The 18,364-nt window shown below is 48.1% G+C and overlaps 1 protein-coding gene across 1 annotated transcript in view; it reads right to left on the reverse strand.

Annotated features, from left to right (window-relative positions):
* LOC133357263 (nucleotide-binding oligomerization domain-containing protein 2-like) overlaps positions 1-16,047 on the reverse strand; it is a 28,049-nt gene extending 12,002 nt beyond the window's left edge. The window contains 7 exon segments of the mRNA XM_061575125.1: positions 2-691; positions 1,128-1,239; positions 2,751-3,300; positions 7,747-7,857; positions 9,805-9,890; positions 10,854-10,923; positions 15,875-16,047. Coding sequence (XP_061431109.1) covers positions 2-691; positions 1,128-1,239; positions 2,751-3,239 — 1,291 coding nt within the window. The 5' untranslated portion in view covers positions 3,240-3,300; positions 7,747-7,857; positions 9,805-9,890; positions 10,854-10,923; positions 15,875-16,047.
* Between the last annotated feature and the right edge of the window lie 2,317 nt (positions 16,048-18,364).

Here is an 18,364-nt window from a genome sequence, read left to right on the forward strand (position 1 = left end):
GCCACCCTCCTGCACACGTGCACGTCCAGCGGCTGCAGGGACGCGCCCGTCCGGGCCGTCACGATCTTCTTGGAGCCCCTCAACACGTTGCCCTGCAGGAGGTTCTTGAGGAGGTCGGCCATCGGGACGGGCTCCTCCGTCGACGAGCAGACGCGGCCCTCGCCCAGGAAGTCTTCGCGGAACTCGTCGATGGCGTCGAAGCAGAAGAGGACCTTCTCGGGGTGGCCGGCGACGTAGCGCACGACCACGTCGAGGCCTCCGCCGCCGCCGCCGCCGCCGTCGTCGTCGTCGCCGGGGCTGCAGCAGTGGTTGAAGAGCAGCTCCCGGAGCGAGAGCTCCTTTTTTACGACGTTCAGCTGTCCGCAGCCGAAGGCGAACACCAGCTCGAAGCAGCTCAGGAGCCTGCCGCGGGACCACTCGCCCGTCAGCCTCTGCAGCAGCGTGGTCTTGCCGCTGCCGGCGTCTCCCGTCACCAGCAGCACGTCCTTCCGCTCCCGGTCGCTCAGCCACTCGCCTCGAGCCAGCGAGTCGAGGGTGACGCACTCGGACGGGCGGCCCGGCTGCGCCAGCGCCTGCAGCCGCACCTCCACGTAGACGTCGTCCAGGAGGGCGTGCTCGCGACGGCTGTAGGCTAGCAGGTGGCGCGAGCTCGACTCGTGGTGGTCCTGCAGCTTGCGCTGGAACGCGTGGACTGCACCGAAGGGTCGTGGGGGGGGGCGGGCGGGGGGGAAACGCGTGGGGGTTGGCGAGCGGCCGAGCCGGTTGGGTTTACGATCCGCTTGTGTTATCGCCGGTCTATTTATTCATTGATATGTTTGTTCTCAGGTAAGGCCCACTGAGCTACGTAGCCTCTTTTTCAGACGCGACCTCCTGGCCATCGCAAGTGACAGCCCGACGAAGTGGCTTATCGCGTGGACATTTACAGCAGTAGCCAAACACTCTTTTTACAAGGGGCCAGTGCAGGGAGGAAAGAATAGGAGTGACGTGGTCACTGGTGTGGGCCTTACCTTTGTACGTTACAAAAAAAAAAAGTCTTTATAGTTTTAGTTTAAATAACTCGTCGTAAATTGTTGTGGCCGCCGTAGCCCGCGGGCGTGCCCGTTGCGACGCCGAGCGCCCTACGACACCTGGGGGCTTCAGCGGTCCCTGCTCGGTGATCTTCTTCACGTCGACCAAGTCCAGGAAGGCCGTCGCGCTTTGCGGGCCCTTGGCGTCAAGTAAATTGAGCAGGGTTCGGACCTTGCGGGAGGGGGGGACGACACACACGGCAGCGCCAAGAGATGGATGAAATGAAAGGCGCTCACGGAATTATTACACAGCGAATGCGAGTTTTGCTGTAGATACGTGCACACCGTGTCGAGGACTCGGTCTCGCAGATTGACTGCTGTGTCACATTCACACGGTGGTCAACCACCACACTGCAGCTCACAATAACACACCCACTCACTCACCCACTCACCCAATCACTCACTCACCCACTCACTCACTCACTCACTCATCCACTCACCCACTTACTCACTCACTCACCCACTCACTCACTCACCCACTCACTCACTCTACTCACCCACTCACTCACCCACTCACCCACTCACCCACTCACTCACCCACCCACCCACTCACTCACCCACCCACCCACTCACTCACCCATCCACTCACTCACTCACTCACTCACCCACCCACCCACCCACCCACCCACCCACCCACCCACCCACCCACCCGCTCACTCACCCACTCACTCACCCACCCACCCGCTCACTCACCCACTTACCCACTCACTCACCCACCCTCCCACTCATTCACCTACTCACCCACCGACTTGATAACTCACCCACCCACAAACTCACTCACCCACTCACCTACTCACTCACTCACCCATCCACTCTCACCCACTCACTCACCTACTCATTCACCCAGCAGTTTGAAAGAAATGAATTTTCAATCTAGATGATTTAAAAGTGCATAGCTGCAGTGGCTTCTTAATATCAGAACGAAGCTTTCCAGACGGCCGCAGAAGCGCATATAAAAACGTGTGATGCAGTGACCGTCTTTGTTCGATGACTAGCGAAAAGCCGAGTGTTGTTTGGCACGATGTTCCGACGTTTTGCTCCACGTGCTGGGAATTCCATCCACAATTGAATATTGCTAATGCCTGTGACATTTTCCCTGCACCCTCCGATGAGCACGGTTGGCTACGTACGATGCGAAAGAAGTACAACATACATATGTAGAGGAGTGAAATAGGACGTGACGTCAGGTGTGCCGTTCAGTGCGATGACGTCACGTCTCCTAGAGTACTTAAGGGAGACCCCGTGACGAGAGCGGGGTCACTGTAGGAACGGGTGATGGTAGAAGGGTAGAGAGGGAACCAGGGGTAGAGAGAGGGATCAAGAGGTGAGTCTGAAGAGAAGCCGGTGGTAGCCGTAGAGGTGCTTCTCTCTCCGATCGGTGGAGTCGGCAGAGTCCCCGATCCGACACGAGAGAGAGAGAGACCGGAGCTAGCCGGGCTGGGACCAGAGCAGGGTCGTGTGGCAGGACTCAGTGTAGGACCCCTAACCCCTGGGAAGTTGTATACCCTGGTGTGTTGTTGTTATATCCTTGATAAACCTTTGACGGAAGCCTCTCAACTTACCTGCGTCTCCAAGTGCGTCTGTGGGAACTCCTCAACACCTATAACATGTACGCATACACTGTACAAATTTGAGGAATAACGCTCAATCACAGAATTGAAAAAAGTAAATAAAAACCTCCACCTGCTCGGGCCTCGTGTAGGAGGGCAGCAAGATCTTCTCCCGGTCCTCCGCGCCGAGCGCCCCCTGCTGCACCAGCTCCTCCACCACCTTCGCCACGTCGTCGAAGCTCTCCACCAGCGCCAGACGGATCCTCCTGAGCCTCGCCTCCGGATCTTCTCCCACGCAAGAAGCGCACCGGGCGTCCAGCTCGTCCCGCAGCGCCACCAGCGGCGCACGCATCTCGGCGGGCGGGTCGACGCAGCCGCGCGCCCACAGCGCCAGCAGCAGCGCCTGCTCCACCTCCTCGCCCTTGCCCTCAGCGATCGTGAGCAGACGGCGGGCAGCCTCGGTGGGCCGCCGGTAATCCACGTCCTCGTGCTCCTCATGGTTGATGAAGCCCCACGCCACCATCGAGTCGAGGACGCTGGAGACGCAGGGCGCCATCGCGCGAGGCAGCCGCTCGCGCTGGCTCTTGAGGAACCGCTGAGAGGTCCAGCCGGCGCCGGCCATGTCCGCGGCGCCGTGCCGTCCGAGGGCCGTAGCCGTCGGCCACCGCCGGCGTTTTTATTTGCTGCCGAGAGCGAAAGGAAACGACTGCAGCGGCGGTCTGCGTGACTGCGCCGGCGCGGAATGCGGCACATTTATACCGCTGGGCGGACAGAACAGGTGGAGGGAGGGTCTTCTTGGTTCTTTTGGTAAAGTCACGTAGAAGGGAAGTAATAAAATAATAAAAATAAAACATAATAAAATAATTCTCACGACGTTTCGGCCACAACGCAAGCAGCCGTCCTCAGGTGAAGAACCTGTTCTTCACCTGAGGACGGCTGCTCTTCACCTGAGGACGGCTGTTCTTCACCTGAGGACGGCTGTTCTTCACCTGAGGATGGCTGCTTGCGTTGTGGCCGAAACGTCGTGAGAATTATTTTATTATGTTTAATTTTATTATTTTATTACTTCCCTTCTACGTGACTTTACCGAAAGAACCAAGAAGATGAATCCCTGCAGTCACGAAAGCTTTAAATCGAAATGTAGGTGGGGGGGGGATTTAAGAAACCCGCACCGTTGACTGAACTGCTGCGCCAGAAGATAAAAATTAACCCGTAAAAACAAAGTTTTTCACTATAAATCCTTTATATGCGTGGCGGCTAGAGTCCTCTCGTCCTCTGGCTTGAGATGGCTGCCACCTATGGGTTAGATGATTGTCTGCCACCATTAAGCAATTGGTAATTAAATATTTAAAAAAATTTCCCTAAACAGTGTAAAATTTTGGAAAAAATTTTTCACGAAAATTAATTGTCACGCACAACGAGTCTGTGTGCAAAATGTCAGCTCGATTGGATCACGGGAAGTGGGTTAAAAAACGACCGAAAGATTTGCACGGTCGTAAGCAAGCAAGCAAGCACGCAAGCACGCAAGCAAGCAAGTGAACTTAATATAAAGGATTTAAAAAGCGACAAAGGCGACTCCTGGATTTTCACCTTTACGGCGCTCGACGATATGCCACAGACCACAGCAGCTCCCACTTGACCACCTTTAGTGACCCGCGAATAGTTCTGCGCCGGGAGGACTTGGATTTGTTGGCAAGCTTAAATGTCGACTCAAAGCGTGTTACATCGAGCAGTAGGCTGACACGAGGGTTGCACATCGACATTGGTATTTATACAAATATTTTCGCGTAACGGTCTGCGATGCGCTGGCTTTTCACAGGTGAAAACAATCCACGTTGAATTGTATTGAGCAGTCCACTAACAATTCTCTATTGCAACTATATTGGGTATCAAGATTGGCCCAGTTATTCTTAAAACGCAAGGTGATCATGGGTGAAGATACAAATGGTGGGTAGGATGAGTAAAACATGTTTGCTGTGCTTCCCCCGCACCTCCGTACGTAGCACGGTTGGCTACGTACGGTGCGAAAGAAGTTCAACATACATAAATATTGCACTATATACTACACATACAACACTATACAATACGCTATACATTACACTATACATTACTATACACTACACTCTCCATTACTATACACTACTATACCCTACACTATACACTACTATACTCTACACCACTCTACCACATTGAAAACGAATTTCTTTAGATGCGATTTTTGTATTTAGTTTGCTGTCCTGCCCCCACACCTCCGCACGTAGAGCGGTTGGCTACGTACGGTGCGAAAGAAGTTCAACGTACATACATGTGCACGTTTGTACGCTCCACTCCTGGACGAGGGCTTTCTCACACGACGTAGGTCATGGGCGTGAATTAACCACACGTCACCATGCAGGACAGTGGTGACTGACAATTGTCCATCGCGCCGAAACGTGGCCAGCCATTATAAGGGTGCCGATGGCGGGAAGGAATCAACTCCCCCTGTACATGAAGCAGTCCCCCCTCTTCTTGGTTCTTTCGGTAAAGTCACGTAGAATGGAAATAATAAATAAAAATAATACATTTTTATTATTTCCATTCTACGTGACTTTACCGAAAGAACCAAGGAGATAAATCCCCGCAGTCACGAAAGCTTTAAATCGAAACAGTCCCCCCTCCTTAACCTCCTTCCGTTCCTCTCTTAAACCCTCGCGCCTTCTCTATTGCCCCATTCTCTCTCTCACCTCGCCCCCTCCACTCTCCTTCCCGTCCCTCCCCTATAGCCCTTTCGCGATCCCCTGAGTAGCCCCTCTATGGCCGACGTCACTCATTCCTCAACCCTTGCAGCACCCCCCTCACCCCCCCATTCTCCCCATCCATCGCCGTTGTCCCGCTCTGTCATCGTTTTCTAAGCCGCGCCCGTAGTGTGCGCCTTGAGCGAAGGCGGTTTCACTCAAGGCATTCTATAAATATGAATTTGATTCGACGCTGGGGAGGGGCGACAGTCGAGGGCAAGGAATGGCTCCCCATTAACTCATCTCCGAGGGTGACGTGGCCCAGCGGCCGCGCCGGTGCCACCAATTTTATGAACGGTAGGGCCCCCCTCCCTCCATCCAGGCACTATCCCACGGCCTCACCCCACATGGTTTTCGAGGTCTGACGAGACCGGGCGCATTCCTACGCTCACGCGGTCATAGGCAAAGCGTGAAAAATATGCCTTCGTGGATTCTGTACGTCATCTTAAGGGCCAGCAACAACAAAAAGCGAACCCTTATGGCGTGACCCGATGAAGGTTGCTGCCGCTATCGCCAAAATCGTCGTTTTATCTGCTCACAAGTCCTTGGCACGTATCTCTAACATCATAATAACAGCTGTACAATTAAACTCTTAGTTTTTCGGTAAAGTCACATAGGTAAAAAAATGAAATTAAAATTAATAAAAATAAAATAATAATAAAATTATTTTTATTAAAATGAAATTAAAATTTTTAAAAATAAAAGAACATTTTTTTTGTTAAAATTTTTTTTTCATTTTTTTACCTACATGACTTTACCAAAAAAACTAAGAGTATGAATCCTCGCAGTCACGAAAGCTTCAAATCTAGAAGCTGTACAATGGTGTACTGGCACGGCTGGCTCTGATTAGCACGGTTGGCTACGTACGGTGCGAAAGAAGTGCAACCTATATACGCATTTCCCTTCTCAATCGTAAGCTTCATTTTGTTACACGCTTGTTTATGCAGGAATATCTCACCGAGTCTCAAGACTCTTATTCGGGAGGCTCCTGCCAAGCTTTTCGCAGCAGGGGACGATGTTGCTATCAGTAGTCTTAAATGAGGACAGGGTTCCCTAGCTTTACGCAAGCTCCGTTTGTGGGATTTCTCGCTGTATATGCAGGCAACGCATTTCTACCAAAGATTTGCCATACGCAATTTGAATTCACTCAGCTGCGGTGGCCATGCGGTCGGACGTGGGACAACGGCTATGTGTGTACTGTGTGTGTACTGCGTGTGTACTGCATGCACGGTCTGTGTACCTTGTACGGTGTGTGTACTGATTGTGTACTGATTGTTTTACCATACGTGCTACTCGGCAGGCATCCGTCTCCTCGTGCGGTTTCACTTTGTGCGCCCCCTTTTTTGGAATGCATCTCCTTACGCATAACGCAAGGGAAACCTTTACTTTGCAGCCAGATGTGATTGGTCAATATCGGTCACATGGGGGTTTTTTCCTTTCTTTTTTGCTATGGGAGGAAACTGTGGAGAACCCAGGTAGAAATCCGTGCAGCCCAGAGGGGGGGGGTGGACACACACAATCGCCAGAGAGAAAGGCCACCCCTAGTCAGGGACCGATCTCAGGCCCTTCTCGCCATGACGCAGGAGCGCCACCGCTGCGCCACCATCCCGTGGCACCAATGCCCGCCGGACTATCGGCTCCCTGGGCAGCGGGGAGACCTCGAACGCCCTGCGAGGCGCGTTGCCGCACAACCTGGAGCCGAGGGCTTTGGGGGCAAAGCATTGGTGAGTCACGGCGAGCTCCGAGAAACTCCCTGTGAGCCGGACAAGAGTTGGTCAGGACAGCGAGTGGGTTCGCTCGCGAGGGCAGCCAGCGCTAACCCGCCTTGCGTTACGTTGTGTGTTTCCCCTGGCGTCCTCCAGTCTCTCTCCCTCTCTCTCCTTGTCTCTCTCAAAGCTTTCGTGACTGCAGGGATTCATCCATCCCAGCATAAATAGTCGCTCCAAGCCTGGGTCGTGCCATTCAGACTCTGCCTTCTCGACAGACCTGTTCTCCACCTGAGGACGGCTGCTTGCGTTGTGGCCGAAACGTCGTGAGAATTATTTTATTATGTTTTATTTTTATTATTTTATTATTTTCCTTCTACGCGACTTTACTGAAAGAACCAAGAAGATTCTTTCACACGTTATAAAAAGATCTCAACGCAGGACTCCATTAAAAATGAGTCTTGCAACTCCATCGGGGGCTTTTCCTGGGTGATGCAAGGACAATATTTATCATGAGTATTTTATAAATAAATGTGGATATTCCCCACCGCATACTGTCGTGGGTGGATATGCACAGCTGGTCAAGCAGATAATAATTTATTGAAGGAGGTGATTATAATAATTATTGTAATTAAGTAATTGTGATTACCCTTATCCGTTGGTCATTGTGCCTCGCGGCGATTCGTTCCACCCGGAGGTTTTCGCCGCTCTATTCCAGATCTCTCGCGACGCTCGCGAGGGCGCGACATGGACGGCCCATCTGTCAAGGGGAGACACAAGAAGAAGGGGCGACCGTCAGCGGTGCGTGCGATGCGAAACTTCGGGCGAAAACGTTTATTTTTGGAAGTGAATTAACCACAGACTCACACAGAGACCCATAGACTCACACAGAGACCCACAGACCCACACAGACCCATAGACTCACAGAGACCCACAGACTCACACAGAGACCCATAGACTCACACAGAAACCAATAGACTTACACAGACACCCACAGAAACCTAAGGACTCACACAGAAACCCATAGACTCACACAGAGACCCATAGGCTCTAACAGAGACTCATATACTCACACAAAGACCCATAGACTCACGCAGAGACCCATAGACTCAGAATGTTTATGTATCATGGAGGAATCCAATGAGCAATGAAGCTCTTTTTCACCGATGTTCAGACCCATAGACTCAGATATCGCCACAGAGTGAATCAGCTACCTGCTGACCTAGATATTTGTTGTAATTTATTTTGTTTTTGTCTGCAAGCAGATTTGCCCTTTCTTTGGCTATGCGGAAGTGCAGCGCACCAGTCTGCGATCCTTCCTGTCTGAATTTATTTTTACAACAGAGACATTGCCAACAATCTGTGGTTTGCCCGTTACAAAAAACTAGTTAATATCGTCTTGAATGCCACCGTTTGGGCTCATAAATATAGGCTGGATTCCTATAAGACATTTAGCAAGCAGTCTTAATTAGACACCACAATGTTCTGAAATGGGTAGGAAAATACATTTTCACTGTAGGCTGATTGATGTAAAGATATGTTGGTGTACTGCACAAGTGCGTTGGTCTAACGCATGTGTGTGTGGTAGGTCAGTGCAATGGTCTCAACTTATAATATGTACTTCATCACAGCAATTATTCCAGTAAGCCAATCACTGGGCTTCAAATTATAAGTCATGTCATACGTACGTGCGTACGTTTGTATGATGGACTTCTTTTGCACCGTACGTAGTCAACCGTGCTAATCGGAGGGTGCAGGAAAAACGCCATAGGCATTAGCCCTCTCCTCTTGACTATTCAGCTGCCGACAAAACTCCCAGCACATGGAGCAAAACGTCGGGACATCGTGCCAAACAACACATGGCTTGCGGCCGGCCATCGGACAAAGACGGTGGCCGCCGCATCGCGGGGCGCTTTCTGATGCGCTTCTGCGGCCGTCTGGAACGCTCTTCCGTCCGCTACTAGGAAGCCACTGGAGCTATGCACTTCTAAACATCATCTAGATCAGGGGTGGGGAACGTCCGGCCCGTGAGCCGTATAAGGCTCGCGAAATAATTTGGCAGTTCCAGCCATCACATTAGGGGTGAGTTAATTAAATGTTTGACCAAAAATAACAGGCTAATCTTTAAGTTTATACTTTTGTATGGCCCGCGAACGATGTTATTAATGTCCAAATGGATCTTGGCAGAAAAAAAGGTTTCCCACCCCTGATCTAGATTGAAAACTCATTTCTGTCAAACTGCTTTTTAGTGTTTTAGTTTTTTCTCCTTTTCTCGCATAGACTCACGCAGAGACCCATAGTTTGTTGTTCTTCCCACACACCTCCGATTAGCACGGTTGGCTACGTACGGTGCGAAAGAAGTTCAATATACATACATAGGCTCACACAGAGACCCATCTTTTCTTGTCTTTCCCCTGCACCCCCGATTAGCACGTTTTTTTTATTCATTAAAAAATATGGACGTGTAAAAATACAGTACATTTGTTATTGAGCAGAACATAATTTTAAAAGATTGTTTTTGTGTCCACCCAATACATTTTGTACACCCCATTTTGACTTGAATGGCAAGGGGCCGACATCGCCCGGCAGGGGATTGACAAAGTGCTGTGAAAAAGAGAAACGCACTTATTCCAGCAAAACTACAACTGTGCAGCCTTAGTGTGTGAGAGCGTTCACGTATTGCCAAGGTGGTGTAGCCACTGCTTACCTGTAGCAAGCCTGCGGAGGTGGAGTAGCTGTGAGGACTTGCGGAGGCTTGAGCATGCGAACAAAGGCAAAGATCCCCCGTATAGCCTGAACAGACCGTTGGGGCAAGAGCTGTTAGCGAGCACCTATGAAGGCTGGAAAGGCACACGAGGGGGTGGGTGGCCAGCACCACGCCCGACCGCCTTTGTCTCCCAAGCGGCGATGTTTACACACCGCACCAGGTACTCATTTGAGGCTGAGTCGACCCAGGGGAGGCCCAGGACCGGTTCAGATAATCGTCACTGGTGTTTGCCGTGAGCGGGAATCGAACCCGGGTCGCCAGGTTCGTAGTGCAGCGTGCTAACCACTACACTACCGCTCCCCTAACCTAGCAAGAGAACACAAAGACACACGCACACACAGACACGTGTTCACTCTGTGTGTCCCTGCCACACCTATGCAATAGCTGAAAATAAATGTGTTTTATTTTTGGGGGCTGTCCTTTGTAACCACGGCAACCCACTATTTACTCGGTGATGCTGAGTTGGCAGTGGTGCAAAAACGACGCTGTTCATCAATGAGTCGGCGACGTTTCGGGTGATGGTTCCCTTCTTCATAGCACGTGAAGAACGAGCATTGCTCAATCGAGCCGTGGTAGCCTGGTTCATAGCGTGGCACCATCACTCCACACTTCGCACACACAAAGACAAAGATCCCCCCCCGTATAGCCTCAACAGACTTCGATTTAAAGGTTTCGTGACAGCAGGGATTCATCTTCTTGGTTCTTTCGGTAAAGTCACGTAGAAGGGAAGTAATAAAATAATAAAAATAAAACATAATAAAATCAAATAATTCTCACGACGTTTCGGCTACAACGCAAGCAGCCGTCTTCAGGTGTCTCATTCTTCACCTGAAGACGGCTGCTTGCGTTGTAGCCGAAACGTCGTGAGAATTATTTGATTTTATGTTTTATTTTTATTATTTTATTACTTCCCTTCTACGTGACTTTACCGAAAGAACCAAGAAGACCTCAACAGACTGTTGGGGCAAGTGTTGTTAGCGAGCACCTACCTATGAAGGCTGGCACTGTGACATACGAGAGGACGGATGGCCAGCACCGCACCCGGCCGCCTTTATCTCCCTAGTGGCGATGTTTAGCACACACACACACAGCGAGAGACTCAGACCCACGTACATCCCACCCCCACAACCACTCCTGGGCGAATATTCACTCAACTTGTCACAGCCCATCCAGACTCCTATGACTAATTGGGAATGGGACGCAAGTGTAGGATTGATCACCCTGTCGCTGGCCGCCTTTGGGGAGGGTGTGTAGTATGAAAGGCCGAAACACCCTAGGAACCAAAGGTTCACTACTGACGATGCGCTCCCCAAATTTCACCAGGCTCACTGTTCATGAACTCTTGGAAGTGCTTGCACAAAGGATAGTAACATCTCATCCTGTGTTCTTTGGAATCAGAGATCGGCGTGCCAGACGAAAACAACTCCCATGACTGACCAGCATGTCCGTGAGTCAGCAACCTGGAGCTCCTGATGCGCTTGTGCGGCTCTTGAAAGACTAGAGCTTCATATTCTTAGGTTTTTTTTTTTCGGTAAAGTCACGTAGGTAAAAAAAATTAAATTAATAAAAGTAAAATAAAAATTTAATAAAAATCACGACGTTTCGGAGGCAACACAAGCTTCCGTCTTCAGGTGGAACCGTCACAGCACGATTGCTGTATCTTACTTGATTGCTGTATCTTACTTGATCGCTGTATTTTACTTGATACAGCAATCGTGCTGTGACGGTTCCACCTGAAGACGGAAGCTTGTGTTGCCTCCGAAACGTCGTGATTTTTATTTTATTTTACTTTTATTAATTTAAAATTTTTACCTACGTGACTTTACCGAAAAAAAAAAAACCTAAGAATATGAATCCTTGCAGTCACGAAAGCTTCAAATCTAGGACTAGAGCTTCGTGGTCATCTCGTATTCACGGCTCTTGAAATATTTAGATTTTTTCCGTACCGAATTCGAAAAAAACTGTGATCTTCTTGTTTTTAAATCCTTTATATTAAGTTCACTTGCTTGCTTGCTTGTGCGCTTACGACCGTGCAAATCTTTCGGTCGTTTTTTAAGCCACTTCCCGTGATCCAATCGAGCTGACATTTTGCACACAGACTCGTTGTGCGTGACAATTTATTTTCGTGAAAATTTTTTTCCATAGCTTTACACTTTTTAGGATTTTTTTTTATATTTAATTACCAATTGCTTAATGGTGGCAGGCAATCATCTGACCCATAGGTGGCAGCCATCTCAAGCCAGAGGACGAGAGGACTCTAGCCGCCACGCATATAAAGGATTTATAGTGAAAAACTTTGTTTTTACGGGTTAAATTTTTTTTGGTTAACGACCCTTGAGCATGCCTCACATAGCATTTCACAACTCATTAACTGCTGCAGTAATACGTTACCGTGTGATTGTGCAAATATTTTAGGTTTCTCTTGCGACAGTAGAGTCGTGTTTTGCTAGGATTACTATTCGCGTTATTGCTGTACGTGATCTTACTTAGCGTTTGTCATTTTGGTCACTCTTGCAAATGAGACTATCCTGGGTCTCTTAAATTCCCCACCTGATTAGACTAAATGAACATTACACTGGGAAACCATGTATCTCATGTTATCTCATTACATCTCTATGAGTCTGTCAGCGTCTTCTATGCCATCTTAGTGATCAACGTCACACTTGAAAATCGGACTAATCCTGGTCTCTTGAGCTCTTACCTGGTTAAACAAGATACTCATGATACTGGAAAACAATCTATAGCTATGTATATGGGGGAGCCACAGTAGTGAGATGTTAACTACCTCGCCTGGTATGCAGGAGATCGTGGGTTCGATCCCGACCCTGACGCCTGCTGCTGTATATTTGGAGTTTGCGTGTCTCTCTCATCATCATCACGGTGGCTAGAAGATGTTAACTACCTCGCCTTGTATGCAGGAGATCGTGGGTTCGATCCCGACCCTGACGCCTGCTGTATATTTGGAGTTTGTGTGTCTCTCTCCCCGTGGTCTTTCGGTTTTTTCCTCCACATTTAGAATCAACACGCGCTTCGAGTATTTGGCTGTTATAAATTTTCACACGACAATAAGCCACTTCTTTAAGCTACCATTTGTGAGGGCCAGGTGGCTTCTGAAAAAGAGTCTAGATAGCTCAGTGGTGCTGACATGGTAAAATAAAAAAAAACATAGTAAGATAGCGCAAACACATTGCAGATTACACACAAACCCTGGACGAAACGAAAGTAGAAAACTGTCGATTGCAAAGCTGTCAAGCCACACGGTTTATACCCCGTGTTCTTGTGCAGAGAAATTGAGTTTTCAGGTCCATACGGCGTTACAGCCATTTCAATACGGGCAAAGGTGATAGTGTAGTGTATAGTGTAGTGTATAGTAGTGTATAGTAGCATCGCTGTCAACCCATCACGGTTTATACCCCGTGTTCTTGTGCAGGGAAATCGAGTTTTCAGGTCCATACGGCGTTACAGCAGTTTCAATACGGGCAAACTAAATATATTGTGTCTATTTGTTTGTTTCTCCCTTGTGATGGGACTTTGTAGGAGATGAACGTTGAGATTTATAAGTGGCACGCGGTGACCGATAAGGTGTGAATTGATTTGTAATCAGATAGGGCACTGATAAGGACTTGACAGGTTTGTAGTGGTGAGTGTACTAGTGGTGAGTGTACTAGTGGTGAGTGTACTAGTGGTGAGTGTAGTGGTGAGTGTACTAGTGGTGAGTGTACTAGTGGTGAGTGTAGTGGTGAGTGTACTAGTAGTGAGTGTACTAGTGGTGAGTGTACTAGTAGTGAGTGTACTAGTGGTGAGTGAAGTGGTGAGTGTACTAGTGGTGAGTGTAGTAATGAGTGTACTAGTGGTGAGTGTAGTAGTGAGTATACAAGTGGTGAGTGTAGTGGTGGTGAGTGTACTAGTAGTGAGTGTACTAGTGGTGAGTGTACTAGTGAGTGTACTAGTGGTGAGTGTACTAGTGGTGAGTGTACTAGTGAGTGTACAAGTGGTGAGTGTACTAGTGGTGAGTGTACTAGTGGTGAGTGTACTAGTGGGTGTAGTAGTGGTGAGTGTAGTGGTGAGTGTAGTGGTGAGTGTAGTGGTGAGTGTATTAGTGGGTGTTGTAGTGGTGAGTGTACTAGTGGTGAGTGTAGTGGTGAGTGTACTAGTGGTGAGTGTAGTGGTGAGTGTACTAGTGGTGAGTGTAGTGGTGAGTGTACTAGTGGTGAGTGTAGTGGTGAGTGTACTAGTGGTGAGTGTGTTTCTCCTCGTGATGGAACTTAGTAGGCGATGAACGTTGAGATGTATAAGGGACACGGGGGTGACCAATCAAGTCTGAATTGATCAATGATAAGGTAGGACACTGATAAGGGAGTTGACTGGTAAGTTACTGCGGTTGCACGATCCACACAGGATCTTAACATCGTGAGCTCAACAATCGAAATGAATGGATCCGTGGGTCGTCGTCGCGAAACGTCGAATTGGTATCCATCGCCCGAGATATCGAACCGTCAAACGTCCGCCCATTGTGATCAGTTCACAAAATGACACAAAGGGGCATTTTGAGAGTTCGCAAATTAAGTTCAAGTTCATTGATTAGGTATAGCCCTGTGAGCCATTCGGCTCTTGAATCGGGTGCAACCTCAACAAACAAAAACATGAACAAGAAAACATCTTAAAGTGACTATGTGTCTGAGTGCAAACAGAAAATCCAAGAAAAGACAGCCAAATATTGCAGAAAAAACACCGTACACCAACGCTGTGTGCAAAAATCCCAGTGGGATGCAAGTCAAACAACCAACAACAACAACCACAAGGCAACTTAGATTAAGGCCATCAGTCTAACTCTGTACTACAACAAACAAACATGGCTAAAACAATGCACTTTTTGAAAATCACCAAAATAAAGCCATGAAAGTCAAACAACAACAATAAGACAACTTAGATTAAGGCCATCAGTCTAACTCTGTACTACAACAACACAAACAACAACAACCGCAAGACAACTTAGATTAAGGCCATCAGTCTAACTCTGTACTACAACAAACAGACACGGCTAAACCAATACACTTTTCGAAAATCACCAAAATAAAGCCATGAAAGTCAAACAACAACAACCACAAGACAACTTAGATTAAGGCCATCAGTCTAACTCTGTACTACAACAAACAAACATGGCTAAACCAATACACTTTTTGAAAATCACCAAAATAAAGCCATGAAAGTCAAACAACAACAAGACAACTTAGATTAAGGCCATCCGTCTAACTCTGTACTACAACAAACAAACATGGCTAAAACAATGCACTTTTTGAAAATCACCAAAATAAAGCCATGAAAGTCAAACAACAACAAGACAACTTAGATTAAGGCCATCAGTCTAACTCTGTACTACAACAACACAAACAACAACAACCACAAGACAACTTAGATTAAGGCCATCAGTCTAACTCTGTACTACAACAAAACAAACATTGGCTAAACCAATACACTTTTCGAAATCACCAAAATAAAGCCATGAAATCAATGAAACAGTCAGTGATCATAGGAACTGTGACGGAATTTTCACAATAAATGGCACGGGAGTGATTGATTGCAATATATCTTCATTCATTCGATTCAAAAGCTTTAATACTCTCCCCCGCGTTCGTTATTAACGATATCGAGGCTAAAGAAATTATCGATTTTTATTGAAAACTTTCGTGACCGCAGAAATTAATATCGTTGGTTCTTTCGGTAAAGTCACGGAGGTAGAAAATAAAATTAGAAAATAAATTCAAAATAAAAGCAAAAAAAACACGTTTCTATCGCAACACATTTACGTGACTTTACCGAAAGAACTAATTATATGAAACTATCGATATCAAAGGTTTTTTTTATAAGTTCGACAATTGGTCGGTAGCACACGAGGAAGTTGTTGTCGAGGGTGGAAGGATGCATTTAACAAACATTGGCGCTTCTTATTCTCTAACAATAACACTTTGTAATATTTATCACGAGTGTGGGACAAACGCCTGCCGCTTACGTCTGCGAGCCGTTAGAGGAGTCGAGGTGGACGTCGACTTACCGAAGATTATAACAAAAAATTGCTTGTAAAGAGAAGCATTTACGGTACTTTACAAATTAAGATCGATTAAATCTATCGATTAAAATGAAATCGCGTTGTGTGGCTTTGCGTGAACACTCGGCGGCCCCGGGGGGTGGGGTCAGGGGGGGTCAGGGGGGGGGTCACTCAGCCTGTTGGCGCGTCTGATTGGTCACGAGCTAACAGGGGGCGGGTCACTCAGCCAGCTGACGCGTCTGATTGGTCACGAGCTAACAGGGGGCGGGTCTCTCAGCCCGCTGGCGCGTTTGATTGGTCGATAGCAAACACGGGGGGGTGGGGGGGTCACTCAGCCCGCTGGCGCGTCTGATTGGTCACGAGCTAACAGGGAGGGGTTACTCAGCCCGCTGGCGCGTCTGATTGGTCGCTAGCTAACAGGGGGCGGGTCACTCAGCCCGCTGGCGCGTCTGATTGGTCGCTAGCAGACACGGGGGGGGTCACTCAGCCCGCTGGCGCGTCTGATTGGTCGCGAGCTTACACGGGGGGGTGGGGGGGGGGGTCACTCAGCCCGCTGGCGCGTCTGATTGGTCGCGAGATAATAGGGGCGGGTCACTCAGCCTGCTGGCGCGTCTGATTGGTCGCGAGCTTACAGGGGGGGGGGGTCACTCAGCCCGCTGGCGTGTCGGATTGGTCGCGAGCTAACAGGGGGCGGGTCACTCAGCCCGCTGGCGCGTCTGATTGGTCGCGAGCTAACAGGGGGGGAGGTCACTCAGCCCGCTGGCGCGTCTGATTGGTCGCGAGCTTACACGGGGGGTGGGGGGGTCACTCAGCCCGCTGGCGCGTCTGATTGGTCGCGAGCTAACAAGGGGCGGGTCACTCAGCCCGCTGGCGCGTTTGATTGGTCGCGAGCTAACAGGGGCGGGTCACTCAGCCCGTTGGCGCGTCTGATTGGTCGCTAGCAGACACGGGGGGGGGGGGGGTGCCGCTTCAACCAATCCACGTGCCGCGATGAGCGAACGACGAGGAGGCCGCGTGGCTTCACGAGGCGTAGTCGGCCATGTTGCTACGGGAGGTCGACGGTTGCGCTGCAACATTACATAACAACACGAGTTTACTCGCTAATGGCAACCAGTCTGATGATATGTGAACAGGCTCATGTATACACGTACAGAACTTTACAAGGCATTGTGCTGCAGTGCCATCTGCTGGCCAAATTCTAGATTTGAAGCTTTCGTGACTGCAAGGATTCATAATCTTAGGTTTTTTCGGTAAAGTCACGTAAGTAAAACATCAAAATTAATAAAAATTAAATAAAATAAAGATCACGACGTTTCGGAGGCAACACAAGTCTCCGTCATCAGGTGGGACCGTCACAGCCAGATTAGCTGGGATTACATCTTGAATCATTGCCTCACTTGATGCAACTAATCTGGCTGTGACGGTCCCACCTGATGACGGAGACTTGTGTTGCCTACGAAACGTCGTGATCTTTATTTTATTTTTTATTAATTTTGATGTTTTACCTGCTGGCCAAAATGTGGCATAATAACAATTCACAATTGCAATTATGAACGCAACTCAACGCAACAGCAATAAAGTCAGCATGGCAATTTTTTGAAATGTTAAGGAAGACATAAAATAATGTATGACAGTTCAAAAACAATTTAATTCATTTTGATTTAAAGCTTTCGCGACTGCAGGGATTCATATTATTGTTTCTTTCGGTAAAGTCACGTAGAAGGGAAATAATAAAATAATAAAAATATAAAACAATAAAATTCTCACGACGTTTCGACTGCAACACAAGCAATCATCGTCAGGTGTGAAATCCACACAGCGGTTGAACTTATGACTCTCGGTCAGAACAGGCAACTGGACTTAAGAAGAGGTTTGTTCGTATTTCTGAAAGTTCGTAAGTCGAATTTTTGTAAGTAGAGGCATTTCGGTATTTTTTAAAGGTAGATTTGAAGCTTTCGTGACTGCAAGGATTCATATTCTTAGGTTTTTTCGGTAAAGTCACGTAGGTAAAACATCAAAATTAATAAAAATTAAAAAACAAAACAAAATCACGACGTTGTGTTGCCTCCGAAACGTCGTGATTTTTGTTTTATTTCATTTATTTTTATTAATTTTGATGTTTTACCTACGTGACTTTACCGAAAAAACCTAAGAATATTTTTTAAAGGTGTTTTCGGCCATTTAATATTCGCCTTTTGGCGTTCTCAGGTCTGACACTGGTGATACTATGCCATACAAGTATAACCCGTAAAACAAAATTTTTCACTATAAATCCTTTATATGCGTGGCGGCTAGAGTCCTCTCGTCCTCTGGCTTGAGATGGCTGCCACCTATGGGTCAGATGATTGCATGGCACCATTAAGCAATTGGTAATTAAATATAATATTTTTGTCCTAAAAAGTGTAAAATGTTGGAAAACATTTTTCACGAACATTAATTGTCACGCACAACGAG

The sequence above is a fragment of the Lethenteron reissneri genome, chromosome 57, assembly GCF_015708825.2.
Source record: "Lethenteron reissneri isolate LAM-NWPU_2019-01 chromosome 57, ASM1570882v1, whole genome shotgun sequence".
Taxonomy (NCBI): domain Eukaryota; kingdom Metazoa; phylum Chordata; class Hyperoartia; order Petromyzontiformes; family Petromyzontidae; genus Lethenteron; species Lethenteron reissneri.